The 21,082-nt window shown below is 42.6% G+C and overlaps 1 protein-coding gene across 1 annotated transcript in view; it reads left to right on the top strand.

Moving 5' to 3' along the window:
• Nucleotides 1-21,082, top strand: part of Ctnnd2 (catenin delta 2) — an 869,206-nt gene that overhangs the window by 729,878 nt on the left and 118,246 nt on the right. Inside the window, exons 14-15 of the mRNA XM_048814198.1 lie at nt 4,839-5,024; nt 18,890-19,063. Of these exons, the coding sequence (XP_048670155.1) occupies nt 4,839-5,024; nt 18,890-19,063 (360 nt within the window). The remainder of the gene's footprint in view (nt 1-4,838; nt 5,025-18,889; nt 19,064-21,082) is intronic.

Raw genomic sequence — 21,082 nt, 5'->3', positions numbered from 1 at the left:
TGAAGCTGCCAGTATCTTAAGTTATTAATATGTACTCACTGCTGTAGTTCACAAGCCAAGATGGAAATGGGGGAACCTTTCCAGTGTCTGAGTTATTTTGTTTTCTCTTAACTAGATGAGTTTCAATTCACACTAATATAAATTCACAAAGTAATCTTCATATAAACACAGCTTCTACCTATACTTCAAATTAGTGCATGGATAAGTGTGATACCTTAATGAGGGCTCTGAGGAGCTGTTCCTATTAACAATTGGGGCCTTCTGTCTCCTCATTGTAAGGGGCTGTAACCAGGATCAGGCAGCATTCCTGCTATTACCCACTGGATGCCAGTAGCATCTCCCAACCCACCCACCTCAGTACTAACAAACCAACGGGTCCCTGCACGTGGCCATGCCTTCTATGCAGAGCCAAATCCACCCTGGTTGCAAACCCCTATCTGATCCCATGGTCCCCAACCCAGACTCTTCATCAGAGTTGCCTTTGGGGCACTAATGAATATGTCCCCCAGACCCCATTGTTGTTCCTAACCTGACTGCCTAGCTCTGGTTGCAAGTGCTGATACCTTTAAAAATGAATCTAATGTGCATCTTGGATGAAGAGCCTGCCTTAGTAGGTGGAGCTTTGAATGGGACAGTTGCAGTCTGCTTTGATAATATAATTGTAAAATCAAACAAAAAATAAATAGGAGTGACTCTATTCCCTTAGTTGTTAATCAGCTTTGAGAGTAAGTTCACATTAAACTTCTCAGCCTTGACCACTCATTACAGTCACAAGAAGTTTAGAGAATTACCAGTGGCTCAGGCTTGCTCCTCAAAGATTGGGGCCCTGGGTGTCTCCTGGGACTCCAGCTCTTTGAGTCACGAGTGCTGCTTGTCATCTCATCCTTGCCACCCCCAGGCCTGCATCCACTCATTGGCCATGAGCTATTAATTTATAAGACAGAACATAATGTAACAGAGGCTTAAGTGTTCCTCTTTTGTAAACACCCTTAATGGCCATTTTAGACCTTTTAGCATCATTGACAGGAAAATTAAATCCCTGGAAAAGTGACCAGTTGAGATGCCCTGAGAATTTACACAGGCCTGTTAGCATAATAGACTTCTGATTTTTAAAAGAGCTGCTGAAGGTAATTTCCTGAAGCAGCCATGCTAAGCATCTTGATGTTTGCCGTTGTGAAAGACTGAGGCAAGGGGAGACGAAGCCTCTTACCACGATGCACAAGAAGGAACTTAAATGACGTCTGGACTGCAGGTGAAGCTAAAGTGAAAGTCAGTGGCCTTGTGCCTCAGCCACGTTCCCCTGCACCATCTCTGAGCTCAGGCAGTCTCAGCAGTGTGGCTTGAGAGCCAGTGTGCTCCAAGGCACAACTATTTCTCATCTGATGCCTCAGACGTCACGCTTCTAATACTCCTGGGAGACCTTGGAGGTCATCTATTGGATATCCACATTTCCCCCAAAAGGAAAGTTGAAATAATCTGGAGTCTTCAAGTCTGGAGTCAGAAGACCCTGAAATCCCTGATGTGTAGGAAGAGCACTGAGGGCCATCCAGGAGGCGCCAGTGGATAGTACCATCTCCAGCTCCAGCCAGCTGGAGGACCATGCCCAAGTGACCTCAGCTTTGTGACAGGGAGGATAATCATAGCTGCGTGCCAAGGCTGTTGCAAGGCTCAGATGTGATAAATCACTCAGCAGTGCTTCGCAGGCTGCATGCTAAGATGGAGTTTTAACACGTTATTATCGTACCACAATTTTCCACTCAGTGCTCTGCTCGGCCACTCTGCGCTTTCACAATGACAAGTTCAAGGGGGTAAAAACGAGCACACGTTCCCTTTAAGGCCAGAGAAGTTAATGAATACAGAGCCTGGATTCTATGCAAGCTCCCAGCTCTGTTGTTATAATGGGGACAGTTTGTTGAATGGGTAGCATATGGTAGAGCACTCTACAGACGACTTCCATATTAGCCCTTTCTAATAGAAAATAAGGAGTCAAGATGACCCTGGTGGCCAAAAGAAACTGCTAAAAGTGCTGTGGACAGCAATGCATGTCACAAGCAAAGCCACCAGCTGCCACATGCCTTCTTCTATTCTTCCTTCACCCCCTCCCCCATCTTTTCAGAGAAAAGCTCTTGAGTTGGTAACCTACCTAAACCACACCGGACTGCCTCACTCTGGGGATCTTAATGAGAGCCAGGAGTTCAATTCCTGGCCCCTCTCGCCTCCCACCCCCACCTCTTTCCCTCTGTCCCTCCAGCTTCTCCCTGAATCATCTCCCCACAGCAGGTAGATTATAAAACACTTCTCAAGACAGCAGATTTAGTCCCCAGTAGTCTTCTGTTAAACAGAGGAATGGTGCAGCCCCTGGGGAAGATGAACAGCAGGAGGAGAGAGAAGTTTATTCTCCCAAGTCTTTGATGTAAGAAAAAATCAGTTTGAGCTGATTTGAAAATCGTTCTGACTTATGCCATAACATTTTCCTTTCAATGAGAGACTTCTCTGTCTTTCATGCATCGTCCTGTGCTTACCTGCTTTCATGCTGGGTTCCTTTTTTGATGCTGAGAGGAGGTTTGAAATAGAAAATCAAGTTGACGCAAAGCCTGTGGGATTAGCTGCTGTGAAACCTTGAAAATTCGACAAGAAAGGTCTAGAATGGCAAAGGCCCCAGATATATGTCCTGAGAGCTGGTTTTCCTGGTTGACTTTCACATGCCCATGATCCAGCAAAGGGCACAGATGCATCTCACCAGATTCCAGCCTACAGAGGAAATCAGGCAGGACTGGGATCCCAGCTCCAGCCCTGAGCCTGGACTGCAGATCAGAGGCAGCATCTGCCCTGGTCACCCACAGCCTGGCTTGTGCTTTCCAGCCTCCATAGAATGGAATCCTGGTACCTATGTCCAGTGGTGACAGACACATAATAGATGTGTGGGAAATGGAAGCCCAGGTGTTGTGATTTTTTCAAGCAAAACTTAGCTCAGATTAATTGCCTCCTGATGTTATGCCCTTTTAAAAATCGGAGTATTTTTTTTCCTCTCCTCTGGTTCCTCAAGTCCAGGACAAAGGTCAAAATGGTCAGCTCTGTCTCAACCAGCAAACTTTCTGCAAAGAGTTAGAGCATAAACGTGTTTGGCTCTGTGAGCCCCCTGGTCTCTGTCCCAACTATTCAGTTCTGCTATTGGAACATGACAGCAACCATACATCATAAAAAAACCAGGGCATGTTGAATTCTCCTGATAGGTTACGTACAAGCTCCGTTGGCTTGGCCTGCAAGCTCTGGTTTACCAGCCAACCCCTCCTATCAACAATTAGAGGTTATTAGAACTATATTTCTTGAATCCTACATTTTGCCTCTGATAACAGCAAATGCATCATCATCAGTCACTCTTCTGAGACCTGTGTCTGTGACCTCGTTTAACCCTTACCTTTAGCCCTGTGATGCACAGAGAGTTTAAGCATCTTGCCTAAGGTCACAGAGCTCATTAAATGGCAGAGCCCACACTAAAACCCAAACCATGCTGACTCCCTCTGGGTCCCATGCCTTAGGCTTTTGAAGCCAGGCCTTCTCCCAGCATCACTAGAATGATTCCCGGTGCCCCCCGGCATTCTCAGTGCTTCCCCACTGCATCAATTTCCTATTGTTCTGTTCTGTAACAAATGGCCACAAACTTGGTGGCTGGGTAAAACCCCACATATTTATTATCTTCCAGTTCTAGAGTATGAGTCCAGAATGGGTCTCACTGGGCTAAACAGAAAGTGCCATGGGGGCTGGCTTCTCCTGGGGTCTCCAGGGGAGAATCTGCTTCCTTCTACACCCCAGCTCAGAAGCTGCCCACATCCCTTGGCTTGTGGCCCCTTCCTCCATACTCAAAGCCATTGGTGGCCTTTCCTACCTCTCAGCATCACAACCATCTTGCCCTGACTCTTCTGCCTGCCTCTTACAGGACCTCATGATAAATGGGCCACCTGGAAAATCCAGATAAACTGCCCATCTGTCAGCCAAACAGCAACCTTAATTCCACCTAAGCCTTAATCACCCTCCATAGAACCTAACACATTCACAGGTCCAGCAGTTAGGATGTGGACACTTGGGGGCGTTATTCTGACCATTGCACACACATGCATCAGCTCCCCTGACCCACACAACAATCTACCGATGAGGTCCTATTGTGGTCATTGTATGGAGGGTGACAATGAGTCCAGGATACCGTGATTATATCACCCAAAGTTAAACAGCTAATAGTGGAGATCTGGAGCTCTACAGGTGTCCAGCTCCACATGTGCCCTTAACTGCTGTTGAACCCCTTTGCTAGGAAATAGGAGTGTTGGTCCTCTCGAAAGAATCAGTAGAATGAGAACACATATGCCTCCCAGTGGCCATAGCCCCTGATGTGCATGGGACAGCCCTGGTTTGTGTCTGTTGCTCCTCTTACACCCAGAAGTGTAGATGGTGCAGGTTAGGGTCACCCACCAGGGCTGACCACAGTCCAGGGTCTGTGCTCTTCATGACTGGGATTCTGAGTCCCAGGCAGGACCAGTCTGGGAGTGGAGGCATTGGGGACAGCTCTTGGTTATAAATTCCTCCTCTGTCTCCAGTGAACTGTCAATCAACAGTAACAGGTTCTGTTGTTGATGCATAGCTTCTGTATGAGGAGAGAGGGTATCATGACCTTTCCAGGCTTCTCTGAATTCTTTCCACCGGGGTCAGGGGAGCCCTGGGAGCAGGAGAAAAGTGTGTGCCTGGGACTCATTGCCTGTCCAGGGTGGAGAGCAGAGTTCTGGTTAGTTCTTGTTCATTCCTCTTCTGTTTTCCCTTCTCTCTTTCTTTCTTCTCTGTTTTCCCAGACCGTTGAAAACTGTGTGTGCATCTTAAGGAACCTCTCGTACCGACTGGCAGCAGAAACGTCTCAGGGACAGCACATGGGCACGGATGAGCTGGACGGGCTGCTCTGCGGCGAGGCCAACGGCAAGGATGCGGAGAGCTCTGGGTGCTGGGGCAAGAAAAAGAAGAAAAAGAAATCCCAGGACCAGGTGATGCTGGACACGCACAGCTGCATGCACTCATTCCCTCCCTCCTTGCAACATGAATTCCTTTTCTGTATGTCCAGATACCGGTTTGCATTTCCACTGTGCAGTAAAATCACTGAAGCGCCCACACAGTTTTCCTGTGGGAATTTCACAGCTGAGACGGTGAAAGTTAAATAACTCCCCCCGTGTCTTGCAGCTGAGCCAAGATGGGAAATTTCAGAATAAGAAAAAAGGCCAGGCAAGGTGTGACAGCTCCTAGAGTGGAGGTAGACCCTGGGGCTGAGCCTTCTGTATGTTGATTCCCACATGCACTGAGGTCCTCGTGGGGCCAGGCTGGCTACCGTCTGGGTGGCAGAGATGCCTGGAATAGACGTGCTGTGTGAAGGGAAGCACAAAATCCAATGAGTGCTTTATTGCACGTTTGGAGAATGTTTGGTTTTGCAGTCTTGAATTTGCTAGTGCGAGTCAGAATTCAGAGCCCATCCAACAGAATGGCTTCAGAAGTTTGGCTGTAGGGGACTATTCAAAGCCCTTTGCAGCTGGAGAGGGAGACCTCTTCAAACAGAATGCTTTTCACCTTGTGCAACTATAAGAGGGTCCCCTGCAGTCAAGTAAAGGCCAGTAGGCAGCTACCCCTCCTCATTCCAGGGCATCAGAACAGCCTCCACCACATCCCCAGGGGCCCTGGGAGGTGAAGCCCTTACCCCCAGCCGCCCTCACCCCAGGAAAGGGAGTAGTGGGAAGGAGCTGTTCATTCTGCTGCTGGCCAAAACCCTGCCACTGAGGATTTCCCTATTTCTCCCCACACTGGGGTCTCACATCCATGTCCTTCCCTGGACGCTGAGGTCACAAGTCCAGATTGCCCTGGACACTGTGGTCATATATCCAGCTTCTGAGGGTTATACTAATCGGAACCTGACTGGTCTGGAAATAGGTTGGAATTCACAATGCCCTCCATTGACGGTCTTTGAATGCGAGATAAATATGCAAATGTATTTGTCGAGATCACAGTGCAGAATTTCTAAACTATTTGAGAAATAATTTTGCCTCCAGTAAAGTTAAGGCTAAAGAAGATATTTTGAGTAAGAATCAATGAGAATGCATTCTTAAGTCTAATTCCCGGATTCTCCTTGAATGCATCAGGGTTAGCATTTGTTTGAGGTTCCAGTTCTCTAGTGGTTTGCAGCTCTGGGTACTTTGGACCACTCCTGGATTTATGCATTCCTCTTACACATGCCTGTACGTTGGGAGATCCATGCTCACCCTCTCTTTGATAGCACCAGTTCATTAGCCCTCTGAGAACTAAGCCCAGCCCCACTTTTTCCCCTGTCCTGAGTCAAGCTGTATCTCTCATCCTCTCCCTGAAAGGAAGGAATCTGTGGGTAAGGATTGAGCCCTGATTCTTAACCTCTTCAACCTCCCACCAGGGGTGCAGGGGCCCCTGGCAAGTGTTTACCAAACCCTCCCAATGAGAGCACCTAGCTAGGTGCTGCCTTGCCCTTGGGTTTTGCACCTATATAGACAGAAGCCAGACCATTGTAGTCCTGAACACTCCCTTCCCATCAACTCAAATGTGAGCTAGCAATGGTGGATTAGGTTCCCTTCACCATTGCCTTATGTGGTGGTTTCCTTGGGATTTGGTCCTCTCGCCCCTACTTTCTCCTGGAAGTGTGAGCCACCTAGTAAACTTCACTGGAGGAAAGCAGCTCAGCAGGAATGTGGAACTTCCTGACTTAACAGTGAGAACAAGCTCCAGTCTCACCCCAGATGGAAGGATTCATCTTGAAAGGTCCCCAAGAAGGCAAATTTGAGAAATTGCATTAGGTTCCAGTTCTCTAGTGATTTGCAGTTCAGCTGAAAGTTTGAAAGTTGGCCAATGGCCTTGGCCAAAGAAACTTTCAGCTGATACTGAATTTACTGCCATTCAGGATTTTGTCTGTGACATTTGAACTGTGTGTGGCAGCCCTGTCATGCCCCTGTGACTGACACCAGGGTTTCATTTAGGAAGATTCTTACCCTAACACCCACCTTCTCCCAAGTCTGCCAACATGTTTTCCATGGATTTAAATCTTCCAAGTGTTGGAGGGGGTTAGGAGTTAGTTGGGCCCCAAGAAATGAGTAGTCATTGGGGAAGAACATTGGTGGTCTCACCCCCTAATGAGCCCCTCCTGCCCAGGTCTTGGCCCCACCAAGAAACCTTGAGGTGAACAATTTTCCAGGCTTTAGAATGATGTACTTGGAAGAATTTCTTATGATATTGATGTGTTCTTCTCCACATTGATATGATGAAGTAATTAATAGAATTTGAATTTTGCCAAAAAACTTAAATGAAATTTTACAAGGTTCATTTGTCCCATTTTTTCTTGCAACATTCTTTAAAGAAAAAAATACTTCTTTTAAACAGTTTTGTTGAAACTGCCATAAGCTAAAATGCAGTGGAACATTGTTGTTTACGAAGAACATTGAAGTTATGATTTCATCCAAATATAGGGTTTTTTTTTAAAGGCTTTTTTTTCATGTGCTATAAATTAATGCAAAACTATTTTGAAGTGCTAGAAAATTCAATATCAAGCTTAATGAGGATGTAAACATAAAACAATTATGCCTGTTTGAATAAATATTTAGTGTGTTTTGTCAAGTTCAATATATTTTAAAACAGTCCAAACTAAAAACTGTCTTGTATTTAAAGACTTATAGAAAGGAGGCAAAGCCAAAATCATGGAGATGAGGAGGGGAGTGAAGATGGATTATAAGTGTAAATGAAGGCGAAGAACAAGAGAGTACCAACAAATCTAGCAGACCACTGACAAGTGGCCAGGGCCTCTGGACTGGACTGGATGCCCAGTCCAATATATGGAGATATGGATATAATATATGGAGATATGGATAATATAGCTATAGATAAAATCTAGCCAAGTTTGTAAATATGTCATGTGCAAATATAAATATATGCATGTATAAAATATGTTTCTAGAAAAAGAACAATAATATCAAAGAGAGGATAAGAGATTCTTACTGTATTTATTTATTTACAGATTTCCTATGATGTACATTATATTATAATCTTTTCAAATAGCCATTTAAAATTAACACTCAAAAGGCAGTAGGTAACTAAGTCAATATGCTTATAAGAATGTTGTATTGTATTTTCCTTTTAAATTTAAGATACCTCAAAGAAAGGCAGAAGAGACTATGTTATCCATGACACAGACCTCCCTGCATAAAGTAGTCAAATATTGTAATAGAAATCAAAGTTATGAAATCATAATCGGTTTAATTCTGACCCTGGAGCTTGCTCGGTTCCAGACATTTGTGATGATTCTTACACTTGGCATTTGGTATTCTGAACTGTAGAAAAATAGTATACCATTCTGCAGGTCAGATTTAGTTATAAAAAAATCTCAGAGATATTTTGTTTTAAATCCTTGGTAATGATAATGCAAGAAAACAGATGGTACAGGTGTTTTGCTTTTGTGTCCAAATTAGAAGAAATGGTTGTTATGGAAATATTCTAGAACCAAACAGACACCTGTGTGCATCACATTCTGGTCTAAAAGGCTTTCAAACACGTTTACATCTGACTCTGTTGCTGAATTTTAGGAAGTTTCTAGTTTCTCTGGCATTTATAAAGCAAAACCTCCCCCAGAGCATGTTGCATGTCTTAGCCAAAGAGGCCACCTCATGTGGCAGGACCCTCCCTTCCCTCCAGAATGGCTTTGTGTAGGCAGTCTCTCCCTGCCCCCATTACTACTACTACTACTTCTCCTCTTCCTCCTCCTCCTCTCCCCCTTCCCCCTCCTCCTTCTCCATCTCCTCCTCCTCCTTCTCCTCCTCTTAATTCTCTCCTCCTCCCCCTCTTCTTCTTCTTTCTCCTCCTCCTTCTTCCTCCTCTTCCTCCTCCTCCTCCTCCTCTTCTTCTTCTTTTTCTGTCTGCTTCATCTTCTCCCCCCTTCTCCATTTCTCCTCCTTCTCTTCTCCTTCTCCATCTCCTCTTCCTCTTTCTCCTCCTCTTCATTCTCTCCTCCTCCTCCCTTCTTCTTCTCCCTCCCTCTCCCTCTCTCTCTCTCTCTTCCCCCCTCTCTTTCTTTCCCCTCCAATTTGGGATATGGTTAAGGATGTTGTGATGGTGTCTGGGGCACTATTCCAGCAGGGCTGAAAGGTAACCGGACCCTGTCCTGCTGCTGCTGCCCAGAGCAGACCTGGGTCTTCAAGATCCACTCAGTATAATGCTGACTCTGACCAGAGAAACCTGCTGAGAAAGAACAAGCAAAACAAGCAGATCCCTCAACCTCAAAACCGCTGTGTTCTCTTTGTCACTGAAAATTTTTAAATTCAAGTGAGTTAAAAAAAAATATATCTATTCTCATGGGTGAGGACATAAATTAACAGAATACAAACATGATTCTGATCCAGTATTTTTATATGATAGATCTTCTCTCATGATAATCTTTGCTTCCCAGTACATTCTAGTCAAGAGAGAATATTTTTCTCTTTTTAAAAACTCTTTCTTAAATTATGGATGCCAAGTGCATAGGTTATGGGAAGTTTCACTTGGAATACTTAGTATGACGGTTTATAAACAGAAGCAACAGGAATGGGTTTCTGTGTAAAATGGTTAGTGTCCTCTTCATTTCCCTATGAGGGAAGACATACTGATAGACCCTCCAAGGCCCTCCCATAACACTTTCATATCCCTTCTGAGGCCCAAGTTCTCACTCCTACTGTTCCTCCGCCCCATTCCTCCCCCTTCTTCCACCACGTGGAGAATGATTCTTCATGACCAAACATCACCTTCCCCTTTCAAGACTGATCGAAAGAGAAAACTCCGCCCCTCCCTAATCTACCTCTTCACCATTCTGTGAAACTCCTCTCCTAGTCCATGTCATGATGAGGTGGGTACAGCAGGTGGCCCCCACAGAGAGGGAATGTCAGAGGGGAAGGATTGTGTGGGGTCTTATTTCTGACTGTGACTTCTATCCACCCAGCACCTGGCACCACATATGTGGAATGGTGCTCAGACCATGGTCCCTGTGCCCTGTGACTCTTGCTGTGAGTTTATTTCAGGACTCTTCTGTTTCATTTCTGGGGAGACTTTGCTCCAAGCAGGCAGGGTCTCAAGGCACAAATGCAAAATCTGTTACTAATTCAAATACCCACACTAGAGATATAAACTTTCAGTGATGGTTTCTCCTTATTTCAAACAAAACAGATGTTAATTTTAAGTGTGAATACAGTTGGCCCTCCATAGCCATTTTTTGCATATACTACTAATAATAACAAGCCAAGGATCTGCATCCATAGATTCAACCAACTGCAGAGAGAATGTATTTGGAAAAAGAATTGCATCTGTATTGAACAAGTACATATTTTTCTTGTCATTATTACCTAATCAATATGGTACAATTATTTACATAGCACGTACATTGTATTAGATATCATAAGTAACCTAGAGTTGAGCATAATAATAATAATGATAATAGGAGTTGTGCATAGCTTATATGCAAATATTATGCCATTTTTAATAATAGACTTGAACATATGTGGATTTTGGTATCTTCTGAGGGTCCTAGAACCAATCCCCTGCAGATTTCAAGGATTCACTATATATATATAGTCTCTTNTACCTGCTCCATATATATGATTCACTATATATATGTATATATATATATATATATATATATATATATATATATATATATACACACACACACACACACACACACACATATCATGTAAATAATATGTAAGTAAAACAGTATTAAGCACAAGAATAAAATACTGTACATATTTCCATTATCCTCCTTGTATAGAAACTCACAATTATAGTTTGTAACTGGTCATATACCCTTTTGAATCTTTTTCAACCACATTTATTCATAACTTTGTTTAGCCCTTCAAAAAATAACTTTACTCCATTGGCTGGAGGCAAATACACAATAGATAGGTGTATTTCCCACCAGTGCAGAACTCTGATCTACAGCCATCAGAGGCAGGTGCCCTATAGCTTATGGTGTTCCTGTCTTTAGGATGCTGCTCTCCACTCTGACCCAAGGTGGCTCTTGATAGCTACAGTGCAGGGCTAGATGGGGAAAGACAGGAGAGCCCTGCCCTACCCCAACATTGCACAGATCACTGTTACTGGTACCCAGGTGCCCTGCAAGATTCACAGTAATACCCGAGCTGCCAGGGAGGCAGGAATTTAGTCACCAGGACCCTTTGTGAGTGATCCTTGGGCATTTTGTTAATACAGAAAAATGAGGTGTGGTGACATAATTAAGGGAGTTTGTAGGAGCTCCCTGTTCCTATGAGAGAAGTGTCTTATCACTGAACTCATTCCACATTTTTTGCATATACTACTAATAATAACTTATATGTATTTTACTGTTTGCACATTCTCTGGAAACTGCACAGCCCCTTCTCACCTGTACCAGGGGGTTTCTCTCCTGCCACCTTGACAGCTCTGCAGGGGAGAGCAGGTTGGGGATAGTAGACTGTGCTGTGGCAGTTTGTCACTGGACAGAATGACCTTTCTCTCTGCCAGCAAGTTTCTCTTTACGCTGCAATGCTGAAGAGCTAGAGAGAATTCCACTGCCGGGCATACCGTGATGTGGTGAGCCAGTCCCTCTTTTTAGAAAATGAAGTTACTTCTAATTTTCCACTAGTGTAAACTGTAATAAACACCCATGTAGTTAAACCTCACCTATCTCCTTAACTGTGTTAAAGATACATTTTCAAAATGAAATATCTAGACCAAATGAGTGTTTAAAGGCTTTTGATACATGAACAAAAATTTATCTATCACGTTGCCAGTGACAATTTAGGTATGTGGAGTTGATTTCCTTATTATCACTTCATGGAACTGCCTGTCATGACACTGTTGAAACTCTCAGCTTTTCATTTCCTAGCATCACAAGTTGTTTTTCTTCTCTCCAGCGGTTTTCCTTTTCTTATTAGTAACCATGATTTTTCTTTTGTGTTCAATACCATTTCCTCTCCAGCCATCTGCTTCTTTCAGCTGCCACGCACTCCTCTTGGCTGCTTCCAGTCTAGTCTTGCTCTGTGAAAACCCCACCATATGCCAGGAGCTTGTTGATTCAAGACATGGAATATCATGTCTTAGAAGCAGTGAACCACTTGCTCCTGCAAAGATCAGCTGCACGTTTTCATGCAGAAACTCTCCTGTATCTATGAATGAGATTTTTCTTCTGCCTTTTCCTCACCTCCAAAAGCATCTGAAAGTGATGCTTATTTATTTTCTGTGAATTTCCAGACTTAAAGCTCTGTTTCAGCTGTCTCATCAAGTTATCTTAATTACATTTTGCCACTCAGTACTCCATGCCACCAATACTCTGTCTTGGATCACTGCACCAGAGTTCCTCAGCTCTGCTGCTAGAGACATTTGCAGCTGAGTGATTCTCTGCTGTGGGTCTGTGCTGTGCATTGTGGGGTGTTTATCAGTATCCCTGGGTCCTACCAGATGGCATTAGCACCACCAACCCCCACCCTGCCCCTGTTATGATAACCAGATATCTCTGCAGAGATTACCAGCTGCCCTTTGAGAGGGAACATTGCCTTGGTCGTTAAGTCCAGGGTACTAGACTGCTGTGTGTGTGTGTGTGTGTGTGTGTGTGTGTGTGTGTGTGTGTTAGAGATTAAATATAGAACCTCATGCATGCTAGGCAAGTGCTCTACCACTGAGCCGCATCCCCAGCCCTAACTCTCTTTTGAGGGATAAATCACCAAACAACCAAGATTCCATGGTGATCTTGAGGGATGTTGACATGTAGATCACAAAGCCCCTTTAGCAAGTAGATCACAGGGAGCATCACATCTCAGGTTCCCTGGATTTGGAGGGGAACTTGGAAGCAGAGAGAATGGCAGGGGAGCGTCCTGCTGTTCCGGGTGTTTCCAGCAGTGACTTGGAGAAGGGTCAGGTAAGTCCCGTGATGCTGAGCAGCTATGGTAGCAGGGCTCTGAGGGCACACACATTAGCCAGCCTCATTCTTCCAACCTCCCTCCCTCTTCCCAAAGGATGTGTGCCCCCTCCCGGCCCCATGCACATGCAGGAAGGTGAATCGGCAGGTAGCCTGGAAGGTCTCTTGTCCTGAGCCTTTTTCAGAAAGCACCCTACCTTGCCTCTTCTTGACAGAGGTTTCTAATTCCTCAAGTGCCAGAGCCCTCCTGTCTTGTACAGGGGAAAGCCTGACATGGCAGTGCCACACAGACACGGCTAACTGGCCACCAGTTCTGCTTCCCCTCAGCCTCAGCCTTGAGGCAGCACTGGAACTCCCCTGGCCTTTGAAACTCCAGGAGTCAACACAAAGAATTATGTGTCTTATGGCTTTTTACAGATAAATTGGTGCCACCGATCCTCACCTGCCCTTTCTATTCTCACCTCCAAAAGGCTGCAGTGGTTATAAAATACCGTGAAAGCAAATCAGCTAGTATCTCTGCTGTTCAGACGAGCCAAGCAACAGTGGCAGCAGACAATGGGTAGATGTGGGATTGGGTCCTAAGTATTTTCCAAAGTGCTGAGTGCTGACTGCAGCCTGATTAAACCAAATCCTGCTTGAGAGAACATCCCCAGACAGTTTACCTACACAGAGCCATCTTCTCTTCCAGTATTTCACTGTGCTTTGGTTTCCTTCCCCTGGGAAGGAAGAATGGGATCTTAAAGAGTCTGTTGATGCAGACTCTTTCCCTTATTCCTGCAGCATCTTTGGTCTGTTTGTTTCACTGAAATCCCATTTTGAAAAACTATGCTGCATATATGCAAGAGCTTTGATGTTCCCTGGCTGGTAGAGAAGTCTAGATAATAGAGATGGGCTCTGCTGGCGATGCCAGCCTTTGCTATTTACGTCCCAAGATACAGCTCAGCAGGAAAGCCTCTTTGGGGAAGGCTTGACTGGCTGAGACTGAAACAAGGCACATTGGGAAGACGTGGACTTCTCCTTGAAATCCCCCTCCCCGTTTAGCGAATGCTTCCTGATTGTATCTCCTCAGTACTCAGCACAGGGTGCAGGGGACATTAGCACCACCAACCCCCACCCTGCCCCTGTTATGATAACCAGATATCTCTGCAGAGATTACCAGCTGCCCCAGAGACTGGGGCCCTTGTAAGCTAGTTCAAAGGGAAGAGAAGCTGTCTTTTAATTCTCCTTATTCAATAGGGGCTTTTATGAATGTGATAATGATAGTTGTCCTGTGAGTCTCTGTGCCTTAAAGAACCCTTCCTGTCATAGAGTCTCTGTAAAGTATATTGACATCTTGACCTTTTTGTTTATTCATTCGGTGATTGGTTTGGGAATTTTATTTTATTTTATGATTTTTTTTTAACTTTCAAATTTTCTTTCCCTAAGTTTTATCATTGTCTTCATATAAAGAGCAAATGGCTTCTACTAATCCATCCTCAAACCAACTAAGATAGAAATTATTCAAATAGAACTTAGGCTCTACAAGGAAACCAAAAGTGTTTTTAAATGTTTTTGAATTTTAATTGGCACATAAAAATTGAATGTATTTATGAGTTATGGTATGATATTTCAATGCATGTATTCAACACATAATGATCAGATCAGCAGAATTGGTACATCCATCACCTTAAACAGAACATTCCAAATCCTCTCTGCTGGCTGTGTTGAAATGTGCCCTTAAGCCATTGTCAGCCTCAGTTACCACAATTATCTGCTGTGCTCCTGAGCACTAGAAGTCCTTGCTGCTGTCTAGCTGCACAGCACCCAGGACCCTTGCAGCCACCTGCACATCCCACACATCACATTCCCTCTCAGGTTAAGGACGCCATCCTACATCCTCTGCCCTGACCACAGTCCTGTCAAAAAGCCTTGTGTCTAAATTGCTAACTCTAGAAGCTTGAAATTCTCTTCCTTTCCAAAAAGATTTGAAGCATTACCTTCTGGATAGGCAAATACATGTTTTTTTAATTCTATACAATTTTGAAATTGGATAATAAACCATGTACTAGTTTTTAAAAATTTATTGTATTAGCAGAGTTGTACATTCAAAGCCAGTACAGAATCTGCTGGTATGTTTTAGAGGGAGTCACTATTTGGGATGAGAAAAAACAGCCTCATGGTTTGTTCCATGATCTGTTTTCCACATCCTCTAAGCACCTCCGTTGTTCTGCTGCCAGCCTGTCCCCACCAGTACTTCATGGCAGAGAGTTTGAGAAGTAGCTGGCAGGCTCTCCCACAAGCACTGTTCTTAGCACTTGCTGTGTGTGTTTCCATGAGAAAATCTCACAGATTGATTATAACCTACTTGATCCTTAGCTTGATGAACTCTGAATATATGCATAAAATCCTACATTGCCACAAACAAGACAATTAATTAAAGGAGATTTAACACTAGAAACATATTCTCTAGTCTTTTTCCTGTTTAACTGTGTATGAATTACGAAGTGTAATTTGAATCTTAAAGTGATACATGGAAAAAATCAAGAATGGCTACATTTGTTCCTTTTATTTATTAAAAAGTAATGAATAGATATGTTGCACAAAATTGCAGAACACTTATCTAATTGTTAAGCCTGGGAGTAAAACCATGCCAGGAAGGGATATTTTCACTAATTATCAGATTCTTTCTACTATCCTTCTTACCCCCATACCTTTCTCTCCCTTCACTCCCCTCTATCTAATCCAAAGTAACTCTCTTCTTCCCTAGCCCCACCCCCTCCTTATTGTGAATTAACATCTACATATCAGAGAAAAAAATTCAGCCTTAGTTTTTTTTTTGTTTTTTTTTTTTTAGGATTGGCTTATTTTGCTCAGCATGATATTCTCCAGCTCCATCCATTTATAGGCAAATGCCATAATTTTGTTCTTCTTTAATATTCCAAGAATTTTCAGTTATATGTCCTCAAGATAGAGTGAATATCAAACACAGTTGGCACAAGGTTTACAAATTCAGTTCTGTGTTCTGTGGGACGAAATAGCTATTCGTTTGGTCAGCCTTTTGAACATGATAAAGATTTAGTCACCACTTGCCTTTACTCAATGAACCAGTAGAAACATTAGGACAGAAGCATTGTATATCTAAATTTATAAATGGTGTATTTCTATTTTGGTAAGAGTTGCATGTCCCACAATTTCTCAAGGATCCTCACCAAGAGAAATAAAAAGTTTTCATCTGTTTTTACCTACTTCAAAGTGTGACCCTAGCTACACCACTGCTTTGTTGCCTGGTTGATGTTGGTTAGCTAGACAAAATAATGTCAAATATGTTAACATAACCCTTGAAAAAAGTCCAGTCATTTTCATTAATGAAAAGCTCTTCTTTAATGGATACTGATACATTTGCCCCTATTAACTCAATGAAAGTTTGAATAAAGGTCAGTTACATCAACTGGCTTTGAAATAGTTCTTTTTCTTTGGTGTTATCCTGCCAGGGGGCCATCAATGTTCCGAAATAGCAAAGAATCCCCTTTGAACTCTATCTCTAGTTGCTATCAAAGATTATCTATATTCACATCCATTGTGCTTTTATTTCCTTCAGAGTTTCTCTGTAGCCATTAAGAAATGATTGTAATAAAAGGTATTTAAGAGCTACATAGATGACATGTCAGAGCAGAAGAAAATTGTCTAGAGCTATAACTATTAATCCTGCTTTATCGTGGAGAAGTTGGAAAAGTGGAACAAGAGAAGAGCCAGCAAAAGATAATGCAGCTGCTTTCCCTCTTTTTACACTTCCCTCTTCTACACTTCAGCTGTCACATTTGTGATGAGCCTGAAGACGCTACTTCCCTACGCTCCCTGCTCGCCTGTCAGCTCTTCTGGAAGAGGGAAATCTCATCCTTGTTGAGTTGACATTTCGTATTCTTATTTTTCTAGATCTTATTAGGTCTTTAAATGATAATGTTAATTTAAAATGTTTAAGGGGATGATAAAGTAGAAAATAGAAAAAACAAAATAGCCAAGGAAATATTTTTCTGTTTCTTGTTACATTAGTAGCTAGACTCGCTGCTCTAACTGGCTTCCTTTGAGAAGCCAGTGTTACTGCTGCTTCATCATCCAAGTTGACACACTTGCAAAATGACTTGTGTCTTTCCCTAGTGTCCTTTCTGTCCAATGCAAAGAGCGGGTCTCAAATAAGGAACCAGGAGCAGTATGACAAGGGCGGTTCACTTTCAGTGTTTTTGTTAATACTTGGAAGAGGTGTGCAGGCTTCATGAATAGTCATCTAAAGGCTTCATGCAAAGTCATCTCTGAATGATTTTGATTAAAAAACCAAGATGCTTTATGTGCTGAGCCTCCTTTTTATAAAGTTGAAACTGAGTGACAAACTCATTGAAAATGACCTTTAGTGGGATGTCCAACATCCATCAATTGACATCATTTAGCTCTGACTTAAGCTAAGCTGTATGATAATGGAGAGGAAAAGGTCATGAATTTTGAATTTGTCTCTTGGAAAATAAGTAATAAAATTCTGGAAATTACTTATGACAGTTAAATAACTTTATAGTATCTCTATCAACATTTCCATTTTCATGTTGCAAGGATATGAGGCAAATGTCTATTTTCTTCCAGTAAAAATTTCAAGACTAAGGAACTTAACTCAGATTCTGGAATAGAGTTTTGTTTTCACATTTATTTACATATACACACCCACATACAGATGGATGTACATAAAATGCCTGTGAGGAAGCTTAGTGTGTGTCATTTATGTTATATTGATTTTAAATACATTAATGGATACAAATGGGCTAAACAGATTGGTACCCCACTCTAAAATTATAAAGGAATAGCGTGGTTTTACTGTGGTTTTTCTCAGAAGTATGAAAATATTTTCCCCAAATATATGCATATTTCACTTCTGTCCTCTTTATAATCATTGCCTTTGTTTTTCACAAAAGTCGAAAATTTCATGTAATCAAAGGTCAGAATCATTATTTCAATTTTTAATATTTTTAAAAGTCATAGTGAAGATAGAAGATTTGAAGTGTAGACAAAAATTAAAGACAAATATTTTATCAAAGCATCTTTTATAATTGTTGCATGTTTTTATGATGCATGTTGCTTAGGGAAAAGCACCATCTCCCATTGTGCTTTGAATCTTATTTGTTCATTTAACTTTTATTGTTATCATTTGTCCAAGTTGCTATAATCTTTATAACTCTCATTTCTAGTGGTGGACTGGTATTTCTTTGTGCATATAAGCCATAATTTTAAAATTATGTGTAATTAATTTTTAATTATACGCTCTCCCATTATTCATTATGTTTAATTCAAAGCAAATTTAACTATCAGGATTGCTGTAAGATCCAGATTTCCCTATAGCTCATGTCAGTGCATCTAATAAACCATAGCAATTTTCTCTCTTTCATCCATTCTGTCATTTGTTTGTTAGATGCAATATGGTACCACAAATCAAGCAAATATGTATTTACAAATTATATAAGAATTGACCACAGTTTTTATGCATGAGTTAGGCATAAGTTATTATAATTTTGCATTAGTGCAGGCTTTCCATTGTTGAGAACTTCCTATGCAACAGCTGATATATGTAAATATAATATGTGCTACCTTGATCTTTAGCCTTCTTCCACCCATCCAAAACCACCCCATCTCTGCTTGTTCTTTCCGGTGTAAGTTGTGTCAGAATAGTTCTGAGAGAGCTAATCCTGGGCGGCTACCAGTTGCAGTCACCTCTATACATGTCCCAACCCCCCACAAACTCCATCGTAAGCTCTCTGTGGCAGGAATGGCTCTCCTAATCCCTGAACAGTTGACCCTCCCTGTCGCCAGTATTCACTGGATTCTATAACACCTGCTTTTGTTTTTGTTTGTGGTTTTGAGGATGGAAATATGAGGAAGTTGTTAAAGACATTTACTCTCTCGTTTTTCTTCCACCAGTGGGATGGAGTAGGACCTCTTCCAGACTGTGCAGAACCACCCAAAGGGATCCAGATGCTGTGGCACCCCTCCATAGTCAAACCCTACCTCACACTGCTCTCTGAGTGCTCAAACCCAGACACGCTGGAAGGGGCGGCAGGTGCCCTGCAGAACTTGGCCGCAGGGAGCTGGAAGGTATGGCTAGTTCGTTACAATACAAAAGACTCTGGAGTTGCAGCAAGTCTTGAGAAAATAATGCAAGTGTAGTTCCAAGAGGTGCAATTCTAACAAAGATGTTTAGGAGAAAAACCAATTATATTGAGTTGTTGGGCTTAGAAAGTTGAAAAAAAAAACTTTAAAAAAATGAAATTCTTCTTAAGGTTTCAGAGGTCTTTGAAGACCACTGGTGAATAATATGATCATTGAAAAGGCTGTGAAATTCTTGTGATTCTATGGGGACAGCTGAGCTGCTTGACTTTCAGGGACAATTGTGACATGTGGATGTTTTCAAAGCACCATCATTGGCTGTTAAGGGAGCTAATCTGCAAACACCCATATGAGTATTCTAGATGTTGTACTGGGTCCCAGCCCCCAAAGAAGACCCCTTGCATTTTTAAATCATGAGCTAACAGAGGAGAACAGTATTGTTAATTCCGTTTGGCAAAAACATTTAAACAAATGTATGATTTTGATGAAATTAAGAGGGTCCTTTCTCCAAGTCCTTATGAACTGACACTATTCCTGCTTGATTTTCACAGAAAATTCTCAAGATCCTGATTTTTGGTAGGAAAAGATTCACCAGGGAAAATAATTCTTGACTATGGTCATCATAGTTACAAGCACCAATTTGCCTTGTTGCATTAAAATATAAAAGTGTGTGACCACTCTTAGAGAAATGAAGATAGAATGTGTGGGGAAACGCCAAGAGAAAAAACATCCAAAAAAAAGTTTTGATTTTGCCATCATGTTCCATCCATTTAATATCAAAGTCAGGATTTGGGAGGTTCATAAATCACTCTTTTCTTTGACATTCATTCTCTTCAAAGTGATGTTAACATTGACGCATAGCTACAGAATTTTCAGAAGCTCAGAGGCATAGATGTCACTCTTCCTGGCCTCAGATCATCATGTGACTGCACATTCCCTTGTGCTCATAAGGTCCAGTGTCAGCCTTCTTGTTTCTCTCTCTCTCTCTCTCTCTCTCTCTCTCTCTCTCTCTCTCTCTCTCTCTTCCTCTCTCTCTCATCCTCATTTCCATTACTCTAGTCCCAGCCACAACCCCCAGCTCTTCCTTCCAGCTGTGATGACATCACAGCTCCTGGGCCGGGTCCCTGAGTGTGCCTGGGGAGCTGCTTGCTGCTGTGTGGACAGGCTCAAGCTTCCTTGAGAGCCTGAGGAATGAACATGATCGTCCCTTTCCCTCCCTGCCTGTAAAACATCCCTAGTGTTTCTACCTACAGAATTCAGGTCAGGCCAGGCTGGAAGATGTCTCCTACTTTCAACCAGAGATAGGTGCAGACAAGTTTCAAAAGCAGAGTCCCACCAGGCAGAAGGCCAGAGTGTGGCCTTATAGGACTAGGAAGGTCATTCATGGAAATCGCTTCTTTGAAGTGGCCCTCACATCTCATGTCCCTGTAAGCTTAACATGGTCCGTAATTTTTTATTCAAACCACAGTTCAAACGCAGGACCTGCCTTTTCAGAGGGTGGTGATCCTGAGCAGGTTACACCCCTCATGGGTCTCACATGTGTCATCTTCAAACAGAGAAGACCATGCTGAACTCTCTACCATGCAGATCCATCACCACCTGGATGCAAAGATGGGAACAAGATGGCATGGCCCAAGAATTGTCACATTTTCTGACCAAGAGTCCCCACCAGCACCCCTGCCTTATGGCACTATCTCAACAGGCATGGAAAGGAAGGGACTGTGAGCTGAGACTAACCTGAGGTACAAAGACCTGGATATCCGGATGGTGACAAATCTAATGTGCTATCTAAGTTCTGTTTTTAACCAACTATCATGTTCCCTGAAAAAGATGTAGTTCCGTATCATGATAATTTAAAAATCATGAAATGTCTTTGGGTACTTGAAGATTTTGAATATAAGACTTTGACTTTTAAACTCAGATTCTTTATGTTCAAAACGTTAAGAGGATCTGGCAGGAATATGTAAAAGACCCAAATCAAACTTCTAGAGTTGAAAATAGCATGTC

The sequence above is a fragment of the Marmota marmota genome, unplaced genomic scaffold (genome assembly GCF_001458135.2).
Source record: "Marmota marmota marmota unplaced genomic scaffold, marMar, whole genome shotgun sequence".
NCBI lineage: Eukaryota > Metazoa > Chordata > Mammalia > Rodentia > Sciuridae > Marmota > Marmota marmota.
This window is presented reverse-complemented; position numbering and strand designations above follow the sequence as displayed.